General features: G+C 40.8%; 1 protein-coding gene across 29 annotated transcripts in view; it reads right to left on the bottom strand.

The window, feature by feature from the left end:
- The window catches only part of CLASP1 (cytoplasmic linker associated protein 1), a 187,902-nt gene that overhangs the window by 29,765 nt on the left and 139,937 nt on the right, over positions 1-18,200 (bottom strand). For all 29 annotated transcript variants that reach the window (XM_075430615.1, XM_075430613.1, XM_075430616.1 and 26 more), the window contains 3 exons: positions 17,886-18,029; positions 5,488-5,631; positions 4,102-4,208 (listed from right to left, as the gene is read on the bottom strand). In XM_075430615.1, the coding sequence (XP_075286730.1) occupies positions 4,102-4,208; positions 5,488-5,631; positions 17,886-18,029 (395 nt within the window). The remainder of the gene's footprint in view (positions 1-4,101; positions 4,209-5,487; positions 5,632-17,885; positions 18,030-18,200) is intronic.

The raw sequence follows: 18,200 nt of genomic DNA, 5'->3' as shown, positions 1-18,200 counted from the left end.
CTCCAGTGCAAACAGCAGCAAAGCCAGTTGAAAATTCCTCTGAAGAGTGGTGTCAAGAAATTAACTCGTTAACCAGCAATCAAAAACCATAGCTATTGCATGCAACTATTACGGAAATGCACCAGACACCCAGACTGCTGATCAGAAGTCTCGCAGCTCACGTCTCACCTACCTGCAAATGGGCCACACCAAGCAATTGTATAAGGTAGGTGGCTTATTTTAGTTCTTTTTCCATGCCCTGTCTTGCTCAATACTGAAATGGTCATATCTTATTTTTAATGGTATTTTCTACTGTCAGCAAAAAAACAAGCACGTAAGCTTACACAGCCAAATACAATTGTTAGCCTTTTATTTTGATGCATTTCCTCTACAGATCTTTGAAGGACTAAATTTGGTTTTTTAATAATTGGAACTATACACAGGTTTCTGGACTACTAATCAAAGCAGCAGCAGTAAGGCAAGCTTATTCATTTTATAGTCCTTCAAATATTCCTACAGAATTCCAGGCAAAAAATCAGAACCTGAACATAACATTTGAGTTTACAGAAGTCCACTTGCCATTCAGAATGGTATTCCTACGCTGCAGGATTTCACCACTTAGTATTTTCCTTTGTGTCATACTACATCACTTACTAAATATCAGAATATTTTCTCTGTCCAACACAAACTCAAGCCATTCATCTGAGCATTGCCCAGAAAACATTCTTTCCTCTCACTCAAATCTGATGTTTTTCCTATCATTTTCAGTCTTCCAAGTGCTCGCCCCCACTCCTCCTCTTCAGAAAACATCTCTTTTCTCTGTAACTCCTCTCCCCAAAACCTAGAACTGTCACCCAAAACCTAAAACTGTCAAGACAAAAAAAAGCAGATACAAATGCAGAAGTAACTCACAGATGCAGCGGATACGTGCATGTGATTATGAAGCAGAACTGGACGGAACAAATAAAAGCAGCAGCAGGAAGGACTCAGCCCAAGGCCCTGAAAGCACCTTCTGAAAGTTATCCTTCTGAAGACACTAACATGAGGGGATACTTACACAGCTGTTATCATCTGGATAGGCAAATTCGCTGTTTGCATCAACAAAGTCCAGTTCAACCAAAACATACAAAATTTGAGCTCAAATACATGCACACACCCCCCCACACACAAAATAAAAGATCAGTCATCTGGATTTCACTTGTAATGGCAATAATATGGGAGAAGTAATGTGACCTAAGGGCAATGGCATATACATACTATAAAAAGTCAGCATGAATGAAGCCTTGCTGATTAATATTGAGGATATTGTCCATAAACCATTAGTAATATGGGAAAGCAGGTATGCTTAGCATAATTTTTATATTCCTACAGGACCCAAACTATCCTTTCCACACATATCCCAGTCCCAAAGACATATATGACTCTAGATACGACTCCTCCAATCTGTGCATCAAAAAAACATTCAAGGAAAGTATGATCTTCAGAACCAAAGCTGGCATTAAGAACTGGAGATAATCCTTCAGCTGACTGCACTCAGGCTGTCTGTACAAGGCACAGGCATGGAGAAGGTAGGCAGGGCCTGAACATGGAGCACGCTGGGAAGCCACGGGCATACGCAACCTCGGTACAACCCTTGGACAATGGGCCCCATAAAAAAATGTAAAGCCTAGCCTAGTTTCAGTGGAGGGCTACGTAAAGAAACTGTAGGAGTCTTTATCCTTTTACACTGCCATCAGAATGACTTGGGTGTGCTCACGATCCAAGTCTGCAGAGAGAAAACCGACATTCTACACCACTTATGAATAGCAAGTGACCAGCATGTGTACTGGCAACGTGACACAGAAGCATCTGTACCAACAACTGCAATATTACAGCGTACTTTACTCCCTGTCATCTGTTAGCACATCTTCCAAAGCCTCTTTTCTGAATGAAGGACAACCACATGTACTCTTCAGAAACAGCTAAACTCTCTCTTATTCTGTAAGTCAGGACCATGCTCAAACTGTGCTACAAAAGACATTTTCAAGAAGGATGCAGTCCATCACAGTATCAGAAGCTACTGCCACTGATTTGCAGTACTTGCTACCGCCTTTTCTGCAAACGATAAAAATCAGCAGCTACTGTTACTGCCCCAAGATCACTCACGAAAAAAAGGTAGAACCTCTCCCCTGAATATTTTAAAGGGCTTTTACAGCAGCTTCCACCTTCACCTATCACCAATGACGAATTTTCACATGTCACTCTTGAATAGCTAAATCCAGCAAGGAAGCAGGACACTCTTCCTGAAAAGACACCTAAAGTGTTGGATCAACATCTTCAAGAACTCCTTAGAAAACTGAAGGAACGATTGTTTTCTAAAGGAAATTCCTGGCCCACTGCCGCAGTGGCAGTTTTGGTCTTGACAACTTCATGGCAGAATGCTCTGGAATTATATGCCCTCTCTAACTATTCCTTGAGAACATATCACATGGGAAAAAACCCTCCAGTTCCTAAACCCAAAATGCTAGAAAACAACAGCAACAACAAAGTATTAAGTGTATACTGAATGCTTTAACCAATATTTTGACACGTGCATCCTGACATCAAGAGGTGAGAAGAATGCAAAGACAAACTGAAAAGCAGTGAGTGAAGTGGCAAAACACGGTTGTGTCCCAATGGCAAAACCCAAAAAGCATGGTAAAAGGTCATGGATTTATAAAATAAGTGCCACATGCAAAAGTGGCCAGCAAAGCCACAATATAACCATGGGGAGACATCTCTCAGTTTATAATTTCCCATGACAGTAATCAGCAGGGCAAAAATGCTCAAACTAGTCAAAAAAGAAGCAACTTAGTTGGAACCACTCCCCTGAAACTCTACCACTTAATTTCTTAATGAAACCTTTGTTGAAAAAACTCGTAATAGGCAACTCGACCTTAGCTTGCAACCTCTCAGTATATTTTTGGATTACAGCAGATTTAGGGGTCAAAGACGTATTTAGATATCCAAAATTTTCTCAGGAAATCCCATGTGCTCCTCATATGCTGCTGGAATTAGTATAACTACTCATTGAAGGCTAAAAGCCCATGTTTTTCCTGACACATGGGAACTCACGTGCCTAAGCATCCCTCCAGAGAGGGTTTAGCAAGTCATGTCAGGGCTGATCAACAGATTTCAGTGTAAGTTACTACACCGGACTATGAACTACAGTCCTCACCCAATGTGTCTCCTTCTGTCTCTTCCATGACAAGAGAAAGTGACCTCCCATGGAGAGGGCAGGCAGATAAGAGCAGCAGCTTTTAAGCTTTCCCAGCATGAATCAAAGCTTGTCCAGGTAACAATCTAATACTTTCCTCCAATATTTCTACAGTTCCAGAGCACACTGTTTAAATTCCTGTCTCTTCTGCTCTAAGTTTTTCTGGTGCGAAACATGTACATTCCCAATATCCAAGAGTCCATGTCTGCTCAATTAAAGGTTTTTGAGTGGACCAATATATTCTAGCGTAGCATCTGCAGCTTCAGCAAAACACCTGGTTCCAACAGACCTGCTGCCCAAAGGATCAGACCATTATTCAGCTAGTGACCAGCAAGGAGAGCTACTTGAGAGGTATTCAGCATTAAAACACAGTCACCACCTCTACTTGGTCTGCATCTTCATAAAGCATAAGAGGGGAACAGGAGATTCCGTACTTCTCTCAGCAGCACAAGCACTGTACTACAGTCAGATGAAGTACTGATCCCAAGGACACACCTAAAAATAGACACAGTCTGAAACCCTTGCCCTGAAAGTCATCACATACTTTGTGATATTTGCAACCTCAACAAAATCTCATTTCTAATGTTGCCTTTTAATACTACCTTCACTGAACCCACAAATGTGATTCTGGAGAAGGCCTAGTTATGAAAAAATAATTAGGATTATAAGAAAAGACATTAAGGTTACATAGATAGCATGAGAACTGGAACACTGAAGTCAATCACCAACCACATATTATCATGTTCAAACCCTGTTTCTTCGGAGCAATCCACTGTAAACTTCTGGTCTTGTTTTTCATTTCAAAGTGAGTCATATTCTGCAAAAGCACACTCAGTGTTGAAATCCTTTCATATTTTGCAAGTGGTTTAATTAGCCTGCCACATTACCTTGGAGACAGTCCACCATGGGAACAGTTGGTAGGTGAAGTTAAGGGGCTGGTTCTGCTGCTGGAGTGCCGGGAAGGAGTCCGACCAAGGGTATTGCTGGGGGAACCCTGGCACAGAAGTGGGAAGACAGGGATTAGCAACGTGTTGCAACGCACAGGCAGAAGCACGCGACAACAACAGGTCCAAATACTGCCTTTGTTTGCGCTACACAAGCTTAGAGCAGTTTTGGTTCTGGTTCTTGACCTAGAAAACTACAGCCATGGTTCACGTAGTCATGAACACATTCTTGAAGGTACTGCTCTGAGGATAAAGAAAGCACACACACACTTTTCTACAATCCACAGTGCCTGTAATTTTAACTATGCAACAGTCTGCAAATACTGCCAGAGGAATGGTTTAACAACCCACCAGGCTACCCAGCTTCTCAGACATGATTTGCCAGGCTCCAAAGTATGCAGACCATTACCCTAGCAATTTAACAATTTAATTATGCAGCTATTTTCCACATTGTCTAAAGTATTCTGATTGTGCTTAAGAGCATAAGCAAGCAATCTAACTTATCATTTTTCCACTGGCCTACACAATCATTTGTACCCCAGCAAAACGAGCAGAAATTGCTCCCAATTCAGACTGTCTTCACACAAAGTCAAGGCACTAGAGAATCCAGTCCAGTTGCCTGGAAGCCTAATGCTCCAGTTCTAGCTTACAAAAAGGTCTGCTTGTCCCTGCAGAAGTGCAAAGATATGAGGGTTCAAATTCCAGCAAGTTTCACAAGATTTCCACATTAAAAAGGCAAAAGAGACCCTAATCCTTGGTGCTCTGGGGGGAAAAGAAGTTTAGAAGCACACTTAAATCCTCTACTAACATATTCCTTCAGAGATACAGAAATATGGAAGAGCTTCATGTAAAAGCAAAACAGAAGGTAATAGGTGCAGACTGAGGAGACCTTGTAGGTCACATTAAAGATCCTGTAAGCTTCTTAGTAGACAATCTATCTGTTATTAAACTGATTTCAATAGTAGTGGTAAGCCCAGTAAGTCAGTCCATGGTATCAGGATCTCCGTTTTAGCCAAAAGGTTGTTACTGGCAGGATTATCAAAAGCATCACCAGCTTGAAAGCACAAACCCCACCAAATTTCATGCAATTCTCAGTAGTTTTTTTTTTTAATCTGTACTGGTTATGGCTGTATTAAAGTATTAAATTTAAAAATAACTGAGTTTTTGTTTTAATGGTCCCTATAAAGTCAATATCAAACCGAAGCCTCTGTTGTCATATACTTCAAGACAACAGTTACAGATAATTCATGGTACTGAACATCTGCAACAGCTTATCAATGAGCTGCTGCCTTTGGGGCTCTGCTGTTTTCAAGGACAAGGGCCTCTCACCACACTGGTGTTACTGGAGTTCTTGAGGTGGTTGTGCAGGAGCTTGGTAGCACCATCCTGGAATGTTTTTGGCAAGGCACCAAGTAACATGGTAAACTCAGGAGTGTTCAGTTCAAAGAGAGAAATCAGGACTATCTGTGCTGCCTGAAAAGAAAGAAAGAAAAGACCATCAGTTTTTATTCTTTGTAAAGAGCATGCACTCTGTTGATAATGATCCTTACGGTAAACGATGTGTGTTTCACTCAAAAAGACAACTCCCACACCAAACAAATTTTTGACATATTCCTTCTGATGTGCCATAAGCAGTTGCTAACTGCTATAGTTAACTTTTTAGTTCTTAGAGCTTACAATACACTTTTGCGTTTATATCATTACCTTCTCAGATATGAAGTGTACAGCTATTCACCACTAGTGAGACAATCTTACCATTGTCCTGTCCAGCACATACTTCAGTTGAACAAGTTATTGCAAAAATTTACAGGAAACAAATAAAACCAGAAGCTCAGATAAGTACGAAGAATCTAGGACTGCAATTTGACATTCCCATACTTGCTATTTTAAGGGAGAATGGGAACTATGTCTCTTCCCACCCAACCTTCTCCTCTTCCTAAAGATCTGACAAGTTTCTTTCATCAAACACACAATCCCCGCTTCTGTTTTCCCACCTCTCCTTGCAAGTCTCACCACAGAGGCTGTTTCAGCAACAGAAGACTCCATCTCAAGAGGAAGACCTACTGTGATGGTGAGAACCACCTTTTGCTCATCCATGGACATGCTGAATCCCACCAGATTGCCTAAATTTAATATGTGAAACAAGGGTACCACTGAAACCATTAAGAATTTTACCATTACTTTCACCAGACAGGGTCTGCCCTATCTGCCTGGAAAAATAGCTGCCAGAACAGGATCTCCACTAACTACTTTAGCAAATATACTGCTTTGCCTGTCCTGAACTAAGACAATGGAATCAAATGGGAATGGAAGCAGAACAAATCAGAGTGGAGATCTGCAAGAGTACCTGACATTACATATTCCTGACTAGACTCCACCAGCAGCATAAAACCCACATGGATTGTACCAATTCTGCTTTTACCCCCGCCTTTGCCTTGAAAATATGTACAAATCTGAAAATTGATTAAAAGAACAAAATGAAGCAGTGATGAAGGACCTCTGATGGCCTGCAGCACCACCTTCTCCAACAGGGGTGTAGCCAACAACATGCCAACCTCATGAATACACATCTGGATACAAAGCAGTGGCTTCAGCTCACAAAGTAAGAAGCAAAGCTGCACATGCTCTTATTTTGGAACAGCACCCATACAGATTTAGGAAAAGCAGACACTTGTGTCTGACCCTTTCAGGAACTTTCTAAAACTTCCTAAATATGAAAAAAAAACCTTTAAAGGGGTAAAAATATAATTCACTGCTGTGGCGATAACTGTACGTTCATTGTTCTCATCAATTCAAAGACAGAGTTTTTCATATTGTGTTTGTAAATTTGCAATAATTAAGTGTATCTGCACTTTCCTGTGAAGTGGAATCCTTTAGCAGATGATGAACTTCGGTACACAAAAACCCTTTCATAGTGGAGGGAATCAAAGTATCTCATTGTTTCACTGTGCAAATTGCAATTCAAGCCATACTGTTCCTTCTGCTCATCAGCCCCAATTTGCAGTAACACAGCTTTGTATAGAAAAACATTTTCCATCCATGAAAGTTTGATAAGTAACATCTTTTTCATATGGCCAACAAAGAAACTGAGGCACACAACACTCAACGGGCTTCCAAGGACTGCAGCGAACAAGAGATCTTCAGACTCTTCATTCCAGATGGATCACGGTGCCTCCTGCCAAAACTCTCACTGACTTGAACAGAAACACAGCATGTCATTATTCACTTCACACTAAAAGATCTAAGGATGAAAGAGGTAGGGAGATAATTTTCCCCGGGGCTTTCTTAACTCCACATTCTGCCCTCCTCTGACCTGAAGTTTTGGGCAACTCTGCATGAAGCCTGCCTGGTATCCAACAAGGACGTGTATTTCTGTCCATTTTGATCCAAGAACTTTAAAGTTTTCACCAGCATAGTATTTTCTGGAATAAAAACATTACTGCAAACAAGAGAACTCAGAACAACAAACAGCATCTTGAATCAAACGCAAAGTGACAAGTCATGCCAAAGTACATTCCCATCTGTGAATGGCATGCATATCCTGGATGGTTAGGAAGTGGACATGCAGATCTTCCATGTCAGAACAAGCAGATCTCATATTCATTGAGATTATAAAAACAAAAACACCACCAAAAAAACCCCACAAAAACACTCAACACAGGAAAATTGACCAGCAAGGTTCCCAGGTTGAGAGATTGCTCAGAGGCTGGAATATCTGGAGACATCAACTGGTAAATCAGAAGCTGCCCAAGGTACAGTGAGGCAAGAAAGGGTTTCAGATACCTTTGTCCCACAGATCTCCCACTGATGGGTTAGAAATAAGGTCATCCTTGGAGACCTCCTAAGTAAATAGAGAAAAACAGGCGCAAGAGCACACACACCCTACAACGTGACATTCTGGAGGTACCTTTCTTGTGTGCCAGACAGGTCTAAGGTGCATCTCTCAGGTCCAAGAAAAATCTTCACCAAAGCCCCACCAAGCACTTTATGATCCTGTGGCTTCAACTTTGAAGCACAGCGTTAGCTAACTGGTACAGTTTAACCCTAACACACAAACACTAATAGCACCCAGATGTTGTGCTACAGAAGTATCTGAGGGAAGTTTCAGCTTCCAGAAATCACTTCGATTTTGTTGCTGTTTCTTGCAAATAGGTCATTAGGCTTTGAATGAAGTGCTGAACAGTCACTCACAATGCTTACAATCTTATGTGGCCTGAAAGAAAGAAGGCCTATAGTCTACATTTTCTGAAATAAAGCAAAGTACTACTAGAGCCTGGGAGTGGTGCTCCAGCAAAGCTCTCCAAGCAACACTGGAGTTACGCGGGTTAATCTTGGCTGTGTTCCTTCTAAATAGTCCTCAGCAGTTCAACTGCACTTCTAGGTTTCTTTCAGGCAAAAGCCATTAGCCATGATTTCCTACTTTACATTTAACACACAAAGGCCTTGGTCCCTGCTACCATAAAAATCAAGAACACTTTTACCACTGACCTCAAAAGCTGGAATGTCCATGCTAGCTTGAAATCCTATTCATAACATGCTGCAAGTTTCATCTTGCAATACTTCCCAGTTCTAATACAGCTAATTTTATTTCAGTAATGAAGAGTATCAGGAGCAGCTTTTCTACAACTGTCTTAATAGTTAGATCTGGACACTCTTGATAATCCTCTAAGTTTCATTTATCTAGCATGTATTTATCCACTCAAAGGACATCTTTTACAGATAACGTTTCTAAGAGTTTTAATCTGTGGATTTTCAGCTTGTGACAAGCCAGAGGACATTTTCATTATCTCAGAATCACTGCTCGTTTTTGAAAATCTTGGCCTTTGTTTCATTAGAGTACTCAAGGAGTAGATAAATCTAAAACAAGCAATAAAAAAAACTTATTTCTGTACACAATGTACAAACATTTTCCATGCAACACTCATGCTTGACGATATATAGCTTGAAGACAGAGCAATATCTGAATTTTCCCTTGCCTTTGTGTCTCTGCACCATTAGCGTGGAACACTAATCCATCTCCTTTCAGTGACATATAACGTAGCCCCTACAGATTATCTGATCTTAATGAAGCAGTTCTCTGCTGGCTTGAGCTGGAGAAACTCCAGTGACTTCAGAGCCTGACTAGTACGGGGTCTGGCTCCACGTCAGGTTCTTGAATCATTTGCAAAGGATTGCTTATGTAACTTCTATTATTTTCCTTATAACAATGCAGCGAGAGATCAGGTTCCACAAGCCAGTAGCAGCTCCCAAAGTTTCACACTTAGGTCAAGGCAATTCATGCTGTCCAAAAAGTGTCAGCTGCTAAAGGGACACAAACGTTTTACGAACTTTTATTTTTTGTTTTCACTTCAGCAGTGGGTGTTGGCCAGATTTATCAAAATTATCTGCAACTTGGTTGAATTATAATAAAGTATCTTTGACATGGTTTGGGCTCATTAAGCAAAACAATCAACGCTAACTGGAAAAAATCCACTGATTTTAGAAAGGAAATGTGGTCAGCTTAATACAAGTGCCTTATGATTGCTGCGGTTGCTGGTCCAATAGACCAAGCAGAATAAGCAGCTGGTTACCTGAGCTACAGGAAAGCAGTTTTCAAGCTACTCAAACTTCTGTTGGCGATGGGCTCACGACACTGGCAGCCCCACAAAAGAGAGGGCCTCATACCCTGATTGCTTATGAGGGACTACAACAAGAGAGTTAACAGAAAAGCACAGCAAAACCAAAAATTACTTCAGACAGACACACTTTTTTCAGGCTCCCAGTCAAGGTCTCCTCACACAGCTAAACAGTTGAGTTGAGACTGCAAACACGATTAATGTGATTAGTGCACACAGGTTTTAGTCTACCTGTTTACATTTCTCTTCCAAGTTTCCTTCACCAGGCCCTGAGGAAGCTGTGGTTGTCCTAGCTGGCAAATCCTCACCCACCCAACTATGCATGGTCTGGGTTTGACAAACAGGAAAGCTGATGTTATTTAGCGAAAGCATAGATTTCAGCTAAATCATCTAAACAGTACATATGCTACCTTTTTGCAGAAGAAATTTATTCAGTTGCTTGCTTAATTTCAGGTAACAAAAAGCATGAATATTTGACTTTACCAGAAGAGCATTCCTTTCAGCAGAGGGCAGCACTGGCTCAAAATTAAATCCAGCCCCAGCTCTCAGGCTTACAGATCATCCCTTGGATCTCCTACAAGGCTTTGCTTTGGCAACCTCCTGATGGCCTCCATAACCACCTGAAAACCTCTGCTGAGGTGCAGAGCCTAGGCAGTGCTGCACTGAGATGGCACTTCCATCTGGCCAGCCAGGAGTAGAGTAATAGGTGCTTGCATCTGCCCGCACCTCAACTCACAGATGTCTCTAAGTTCAGAGGAAGAGGCACTTAAGTACTTGCAAACTCCTGACTCCAGTCCGAGCACGAGTCTGATAGACCAGCACTGCCTACAAATGCTGTTTATCACGCGACTGGTCTGCGGAAGGTCCACATTAACATCAACTGACTTTTGACACACATAATCATACTGCGTACGCATCATTCATTTCATCATCCAGTCTAAGGCAAATGTGGGTTTAGCAACTTAAGGCACACTGGAACAGAAGCTCTCTCCCTCTCATGTCACTCTGAATTATACTAAACCGCAGATCAAATATCGATCCACTGCGATCGGGAGGCAGCAGTGATGCACTAGGCAGCTTGTACTAGCACACACTGGCATAGGGCAACGCTTCGATTCTCCAGTGAGCGTAGCTGAGTTTAAGTGAGTTAATCCACATCTACTGAGAGCATTTGCAGCCTCTAAACAAGTGTTATTTAAGCGTACTTTCCAGCAAACAATTAAGCATCAGCTGGCACTAAGCTAACAAACTATCTACCAAACCTCCTGCTTGTTCCTTTTTCAGGTGTAGAATCAGATGGGCATGGACATCCACATTACTAATATGGTAAAATGAAGCACCACAGCTTCATCAGTTCATACATAATCCAAGCACATTAGCTCGAGCACAAGTTTTTAAAAACACAGTTTTCCCAAAAGCCTTCTATCAACATATGCTGTTTACAACCATATCCTGAAAAGGAAGAATTTGTTTAACAGATTAAAATACAGAATTCATGTACAGATTAAATCCACATTGCTATTGTGTTTTATACAGCACACAATATATCATGAAGGGCTTTTACAAGTCAGGGATGGTTGCATTACATGTGTCAAAGGCATCTCAAACAAGTGCCAACAAAAACTATGCAGCACTGAAACATCACGTCTTCTGATTACTGTTCTATAATGGATTATAACTCCTTATGCGTGCTGCTGTTTTGTGACCTGGGCACAGCAAACACCATGGGAAAAATGTTCATTATTTCTGGAGAGAGCGGTGTTACCCCAAGAAGTCAAGATGATGAAGGCTACTCTGAGTAACTTGACTCCTCACAAAATGGCATTTGTTGCAAAAAAAGGTTTCAGTACTAGAAACAAAGGTTACAATTCATTAACAACTGAGAAACTTTTCTTATAAACCTCGCATGATACAAGTCTGAATTCTGAGTGGGAGGTTTCCACATATAAGCTAAGAAAGAAGAAAAGCTACTGAAGTAAGATGGCTTGCAATGAAAACACGCACTTTAATCTGCACAGAGTTTCAAAATGCTAGAGTAAGTACGGTAGACTTCTCTATCACAGTGCAGAGAAAACAGCCTATGGTCTATTTATTGGATGTCTCTACAATGCATCACAAATATCACCTCTAATCTCAATTTTCAAAGTAGTTATAGGTGATGTATCTATGTAGGGGTGTGTGTGTATATAAACGGCGCATACACGCAAACATACTATGCACAGATACATAAGCACGAGTATACGCCTTCTGTGAAGCAATTCTTATCTCATATTGCGCACTAGCTCTTACTGTTTCAAGTAAAATGAGAAAACGTGCTTATATTACAAACTGCTTTCAACTCCAAGGATACCAGAAGGCTGTATAAAGTGAAGAGCTTAATTTTAAGGAAACCTACCCCAGCACAGTGTTTCCAACAAGCACGTGATGATTTTCTGGCCACTAACATTGCGAAAGGCCATTTTCCTTACACTGCGTACACTAAAAACATTTGGGCTCTCATAGCTCTCTAGCATCAAATTCAAAACAAACAGAAAATGACGGGTACTATTTTGGAAACACAGCTAGGACACAGAGATCCTTTCTGTTCTAATAGCACTAAATGAAGCAAATGCTGAAGTCCCCCAGGTGCCATTTGTGATGTGTTACACTTCTTCCTAACACTGCCTACGTTTAAATGCCTGAAAGGAGTTCCTCTGTGCATTTGGACCAAGTTTGACTTCTCCAGGAATATCCTTTGGCTACAAGGCTGACCTCAGCAGCAAGGACATGGTCCTGTTTAAGACTCTGTAAGCCTGAAATTAAATCCTAAGGCCTCGTTCTCTGGTAGCTTGGCTCGTCGTGGAGTCCATGAGACACACAAATCTGGTGTAGGAATATTGCAAGCGTGCTCAAGAAACCTCTGACCCAGAAAGGCAAGGGCCTGCAACTAGGGAATATTGAAACAATACTCAAAAGCATTTCTGCAAACCTCCTCTTTGCAACTGCTACTGTAACAGGCCACGACGAAGTGTTTATTGCCCAACACCAGTAAATATGAAGGATGCCATTTCAGCTCACAAAGTATTTGGGAGTGCTTTTACAAAGAAGCTTTGTCGCAGAGTTGCTCAAATCAGCCTGATGCTAGACGGAAAATTCAAGCTCCAGGAGAGATTTTTAGAGGTCTCATGGCATTGTGTTGCAAAGGAACCCAACTTCAGTTCCTTAACAGTGTTTGCTTTCCTGTCTATCAGTGGCTATATTTTATCCAAGCTTACTCTGGGCTTTATTGATAGATATGATTTCCTTAAAGTGCCAACACCAGTATTTCTCAAGAAATGACATCTAGGACTACTAGTTAAAGAAGTAAATACATCTTCACTGCCGTTTGAGAATATGAAGAATTTGTTGACCTGCAGCTTTCTCTATGAAATCTCCCTCATCTTCCAGTATAATTCAGAAACAGTTTCTCAAGCAGTTTTAGTAAAAAAACTGATCCCAAAATTGTTTTCTTTGGACACCTCTAGACTTCACCTGCAAACCAGTGGTGCCAATCCAAGGAGGGTGCTACTCCGAGGGGGACTGTCCGAGGGGGACCTCACCTTCATGCAAATCACAGTAACAGCAGTACTCTCCTCGCTTTTTGATTAATTGCAATGGTTCTAGTTTCTTATCAAGTCCCATCTGCTGTCTGTTTCCCAGGCAGCTTGGCCAAACTCAGTAACGAGTGGGACAGTTGAAATAAAAAGTTTTCTCAGTTACTTAAGTGGAAGGCAGAATATGATGTACACATGGCACGCGGCTGCCCGTAACGTGTAAAAATGCATTCAGGCTTGTAAAATAGAACTACTGTAGGGATGTTTTATCACTATAGAAGCCAGTCAGGATATCTGGCACAAAGCAAAAATTTCTTCTTCCCCAGCATTAGTAGTCCAAAAGATGATCAGGCAATACAAATCTTGTCACTTCTTGCTAAGAGCAGCAGCTGGCTAACAAGATGACAGGCAACGTCACTGACCCTTCACCTCAGAAGGCCTTAACGCTCTTCAGCCTAAACAAGCTCCTCCTAGATGCTGAGATCTTGTGTGCCCTCACAGATGAGTCCACCCCTCAAATGCTGAGCACTCCTGTTTAATAAAAGTTTCTATGCACTTGAGCCTAGGACAGGAAGCTTCTCTCGACTTTGGCCATAGTCGAATCAGAAGCCTCATTCTAATTTCCATTCTCAAACTGATGGCTCTTTTCCAAGATCAAAGTATTTTCCCACACAGAGCCCAAGCCTGTCATCCAAATTCAATAAGCCCTTTACCTGCATAAGAATTGCACAATAACTTTGCTAGCAATATTAGTGATAATGTGGTGAAGTTACTGACTTACATGTCCTCAGACCAGTCATCACAGTATTTGCATTACCATTGTGTTACTTATCTGTGTGGTAATTAACTGGCTTTTGTAAAATGACTTCATCAAATAGTAAACATTATCCAGAGAAAAATCAGAATTAATGCCCTGTGACAGAGAGAACTAAATCACGGCAGAGGAAAGTCAAGTGCATCATACAAGGTCAGATGCTACTACAATCAAAACTAGAGCTCTGTTAGCTAAAATCCTGATCTGTGTCCTGCGCATTGATATGCTCTGCTTGGAGAAAAAAGCAGCAAGCTGTCTGTATGTGCAGAAACTACCATCAGGTGCTCTCCTTGCACTGGAACCACCTCCCACCCAGGTCTCCATGCAGTGCTGCCTGACCTGTTCCTACCCAACGGCTTTTGTTCTGCATGGAGGACAAACGTCTTTCACCTTTCTTCTAGCACTGCGTGCAGGAAGCAAATCTTAACTTGACTGCAGGGTTAACACCCACAAGTATTAACAATCTTTAAAATAAGACAAATATTTACCCATAACATGCTGCAGATTACCTTAAACATAAAGCTTGACAATAATTTTGATCGTACATAGTTCATGGCTACTATCAACAGCTTAAATTGTTTCTGCCATGAGAGGGAATCATGACATTTTGTCTATGACACTCTATAATATCAACTGTATGCTCCTCAAAGTACATCATGTTTTTCTTCTGATAACAGAGCTTATGATTAGCTACAGATATCACTCCATATAAGAACACAAACTGTTTTATGCATACCAGCATCTCATTTGACAACGTTTCTTTCTGATTTCAGTAGCTATAAAACATGGTCTGTAGTTCAAGTCAGGTGATGGACAGTTAGATGGGCTCATTAAGTGTGCTTAAGTAGTTGTCATAAGATATGCAAAGTTTATTAATAAAACAGTATCATTCAGCTTGAAAAAGGTTTCTTGGACTAACTGCCACTTTGTTTTCTATTTTTCTCCAGTCCCTTAACACTACGGGGCTGGGACCTCCAAGACCATCACACGTAGTAAATAGTAGCAATGGAGAGATGATCACTAATAAAAGGATAAACTCACTATTGACTGAAAATATAATCCATTTCTTTGACGGACACCTTGATTTATACCATAGGATCATATCTGCATGACTAATTGCTGTGCACACGGCAACCACACACTTTCCCCACTGACAGAGGTCATTTATACACTTCACCAGCAGCATGAGCAAGCTTGGTTTACCTGCATCTGCTCAAAGGTAAAATCCAGACAGAACAGCATGGCCATCACACACACAGATGCTACTTAGATTAAGGTAACATTCAGTAACTCAAATCTGGATGAAACCCACACTGGCTGCGGGACAACATTTCCTGGGGGAAAGAGTCCCTGTGTCCGTGAGGAGCTGAGCGCCGGCATGGTTGTTCCACCAAGCCAGCCACAGTAGGATACGTGGACGGGACTATGCTAGCCAGGAATCCTCAGTACCCAAAATAAAGCGTGCTCTTGTCATCCTGCAGGAGCTGAGTTGATTGCACTGGTGGTCTCAAATCCAGATTCTATTCAAAAAATTAACTTACTTTACACTTTTTACAGGTCTGTTGTAGTACTTTGATCATTTGAAGACAACTGGTTCTCCTCCATCTCCCCCCATAACCTCAACAGCTGTCTCCATTTTTAGGTTGCGACAACGTTTGCAATGCACCGTCTGCTTTGCACTTAGAAAACCTCCGATCTCAAAGGCTGCTGGAATACCTTCCACAAGGGCAAAATCTTCTGATGCTTAAAAGAATCACCTTGATATAAAAACCCTGTACTTTTTTCTGAAGTTATAGTCTTGAAAAAAGGAGGACAATTTTTTTAATTGTGTTCTTCAGAACATTTCACCTGTCTGGGTTGGCCCTCGATAATCCAGTTCGTTACTGCATAATGAATTTATTAGTCTGTTAACTACAGTCCTGACAGAGATAATGGTCAATGATTGCTTATAAATCCTTTGCTGCAGTGTTTCTTCTGAAGCCTGTGGTTTGTACTGTGTTCTTAATAAAATCAAAGTACAGCAACGGTACAATGAAATAAAGATCACCCGGGCATTCATTTTCAGTAGCTTAAGTTAGCTTAACTGTGTAATAACTTCTTTGAAAGCTACACACATCAGAGGCAAATCCAAGTCACATACAGGTTTAATAAAAAGAATTTAGATTCAGTAATCTTGTCAGCCCGAAGGCACTTGCCCAGGTACTGCTCAGGTGGAGTTTGCTGGAAGTTCTGCAAGTCTTTGAAACAGATAGAAGGATGGACACCGCACTGCGAACACCCACTCCCCACATCCCACAGCTTCACAGCCAACAGACCATCTTTTCAGCTGCTGCATTCTTCATTCAATTTTGCATGCAGCAATGACGACACCTAATGGTGGAATTTTTCTTCTTCTAAGCAATATGCAGAGTTTTTGCTTTTCAATGTATATTTCTACTTAATTACAACTTCCTCTTGCAGACCACCAGCAGAGTGAACTGCTTGAGGTTTACTTCTACTGTAACAGAGAAGCAGCTTCTTTGCCTGTTTAGTTCTTTCTGACTTTGTACATGGCAGCATCAAAATGGAAACACATATTCCAGATCTAAGTCCAGGATTTAAAGTCATCCCTTTTTTTCTAAGGCAGACTACCTTGTAAAAGCAAATTTCAGTCACGCTGGTGCGAATAATCCCTGCAGAAAGTCTTCAGAAAAGAGGATGAGACATTTTTCTCTAGATCCAATCAACTGCACGCCAGAAAGCAAACACCATGCACCTAGAAAGTTTCTTTGAAGCCTTGTGTCAGCTATCAGATAACGCTGCAGTTGCAGCACTTTTGATACCCAGGGATCTTTTCATCAGAATCAAATGATCACTAATAACAAAAAATAATTTTCTTATTTCCAAAGCTATAAAATAATGTTATTCTAGTATTAATTTAACATTTTAAGTGCATGTAGAGTGTAAAAGTCTCATACAACTCTTGCATTCTGAAATGCTTAAAGTTGGGGTTTTTTTTTTAATCCAAGTACACGTCCAAGCCTTTAACTCCTACTGGAATCTATTTCTGCATCTGGGCTGGCTGGAGAAGGTAATTTTAAATTGTGTTACAGATGCCAGGTACATAAAACCAAGTCTCACTTTTCTCCTGGGAGAGATGTGTATCGCTGTCTGCCCTATTTTAGCTTCCCTGACACTTGCATCTACAGCAAGATAAAGAACAAGGTAACTGTATTACCCAGGCCTGACCTAAATGTGTCAATTTTTTCCAGGTCGAGATAAACACACAGCTCTTAAAAGAAAAGAGTTTAGAGCCTTTGGCAGCTTACTGATTTGTTTACTGTCTTTTAACAATATTATAACACAGAAGTTGTGTTAGATTTCATTCAAGTCTACAAAGCACAGAGCTTTCGCCTAAACAAAAAAAAAAAACCCTAGAGATATTTCCATACAACTCAGGAAAAAGCGCATTTTCAAACTATATTCTCTCTTTGTACAGTAACAGTAATTAAAGTCACACAGCTAAGCACCTACTAGAAAAAAAATATATATGAAGACAAGCTTCAGAAATATGTCTTTACTGAATTGGCAATTTGTTTTAGATAGTGAGCTATGTAAAAATCCATTTTTTCAAGTTAGACTAATAACTGAATTTTTCATTGCCTTTCTGACCCTTTTTTGTTGGGAGTTCTTTATCTTTTTTGGAAGAACAATAATTACTGCAAACACTTTATCATCCTGGCTTACCTTTCTCACATCTGAGCTCTTCGGTTCTGTTGTCCAAGTTATAATTCTAGATACAGCAAGTCTTGTCTCACTGGAGTTCACAAAGTCTGTTGGATCCATCTGTCTTGCCAAGGACTCAATATACTTCAGGATAGCAACTTTCACCTGAGAAGTGAAAAGGGATTTGCTAAGCTCATAAGCTGGCAAAGATGGATTTAGCCCCTAACAAACAGATACCACTACAGATTGACAAGATTCGTGTCATGTGGGGGAAAAAATATCCCTATGATTACGTCTCAATGTCATGTTTCAAAATCAAGAGCGACTTTTTACCCA

Source organism: Opisthocomus hoazin, chromosome 9, assembly GCF_030867145.1.
Source record: "Opisthocomus hoazin isolate bOpiHoa1 chromosome 9, bOpiHoa1.hap1, whole genome shotgun sequence".
Lineage (NCBI taxonomy): Eukaryota > Metazoa > Chordata > Aves > Opisthocomiformes > Opisthocomidae > Opisthocomus > Opisthocomus hoazin.
Note: the sequence above shows the minus strand (reverse complement) of the source record. Positions and strands in the feature narration are given on the sequence as shown.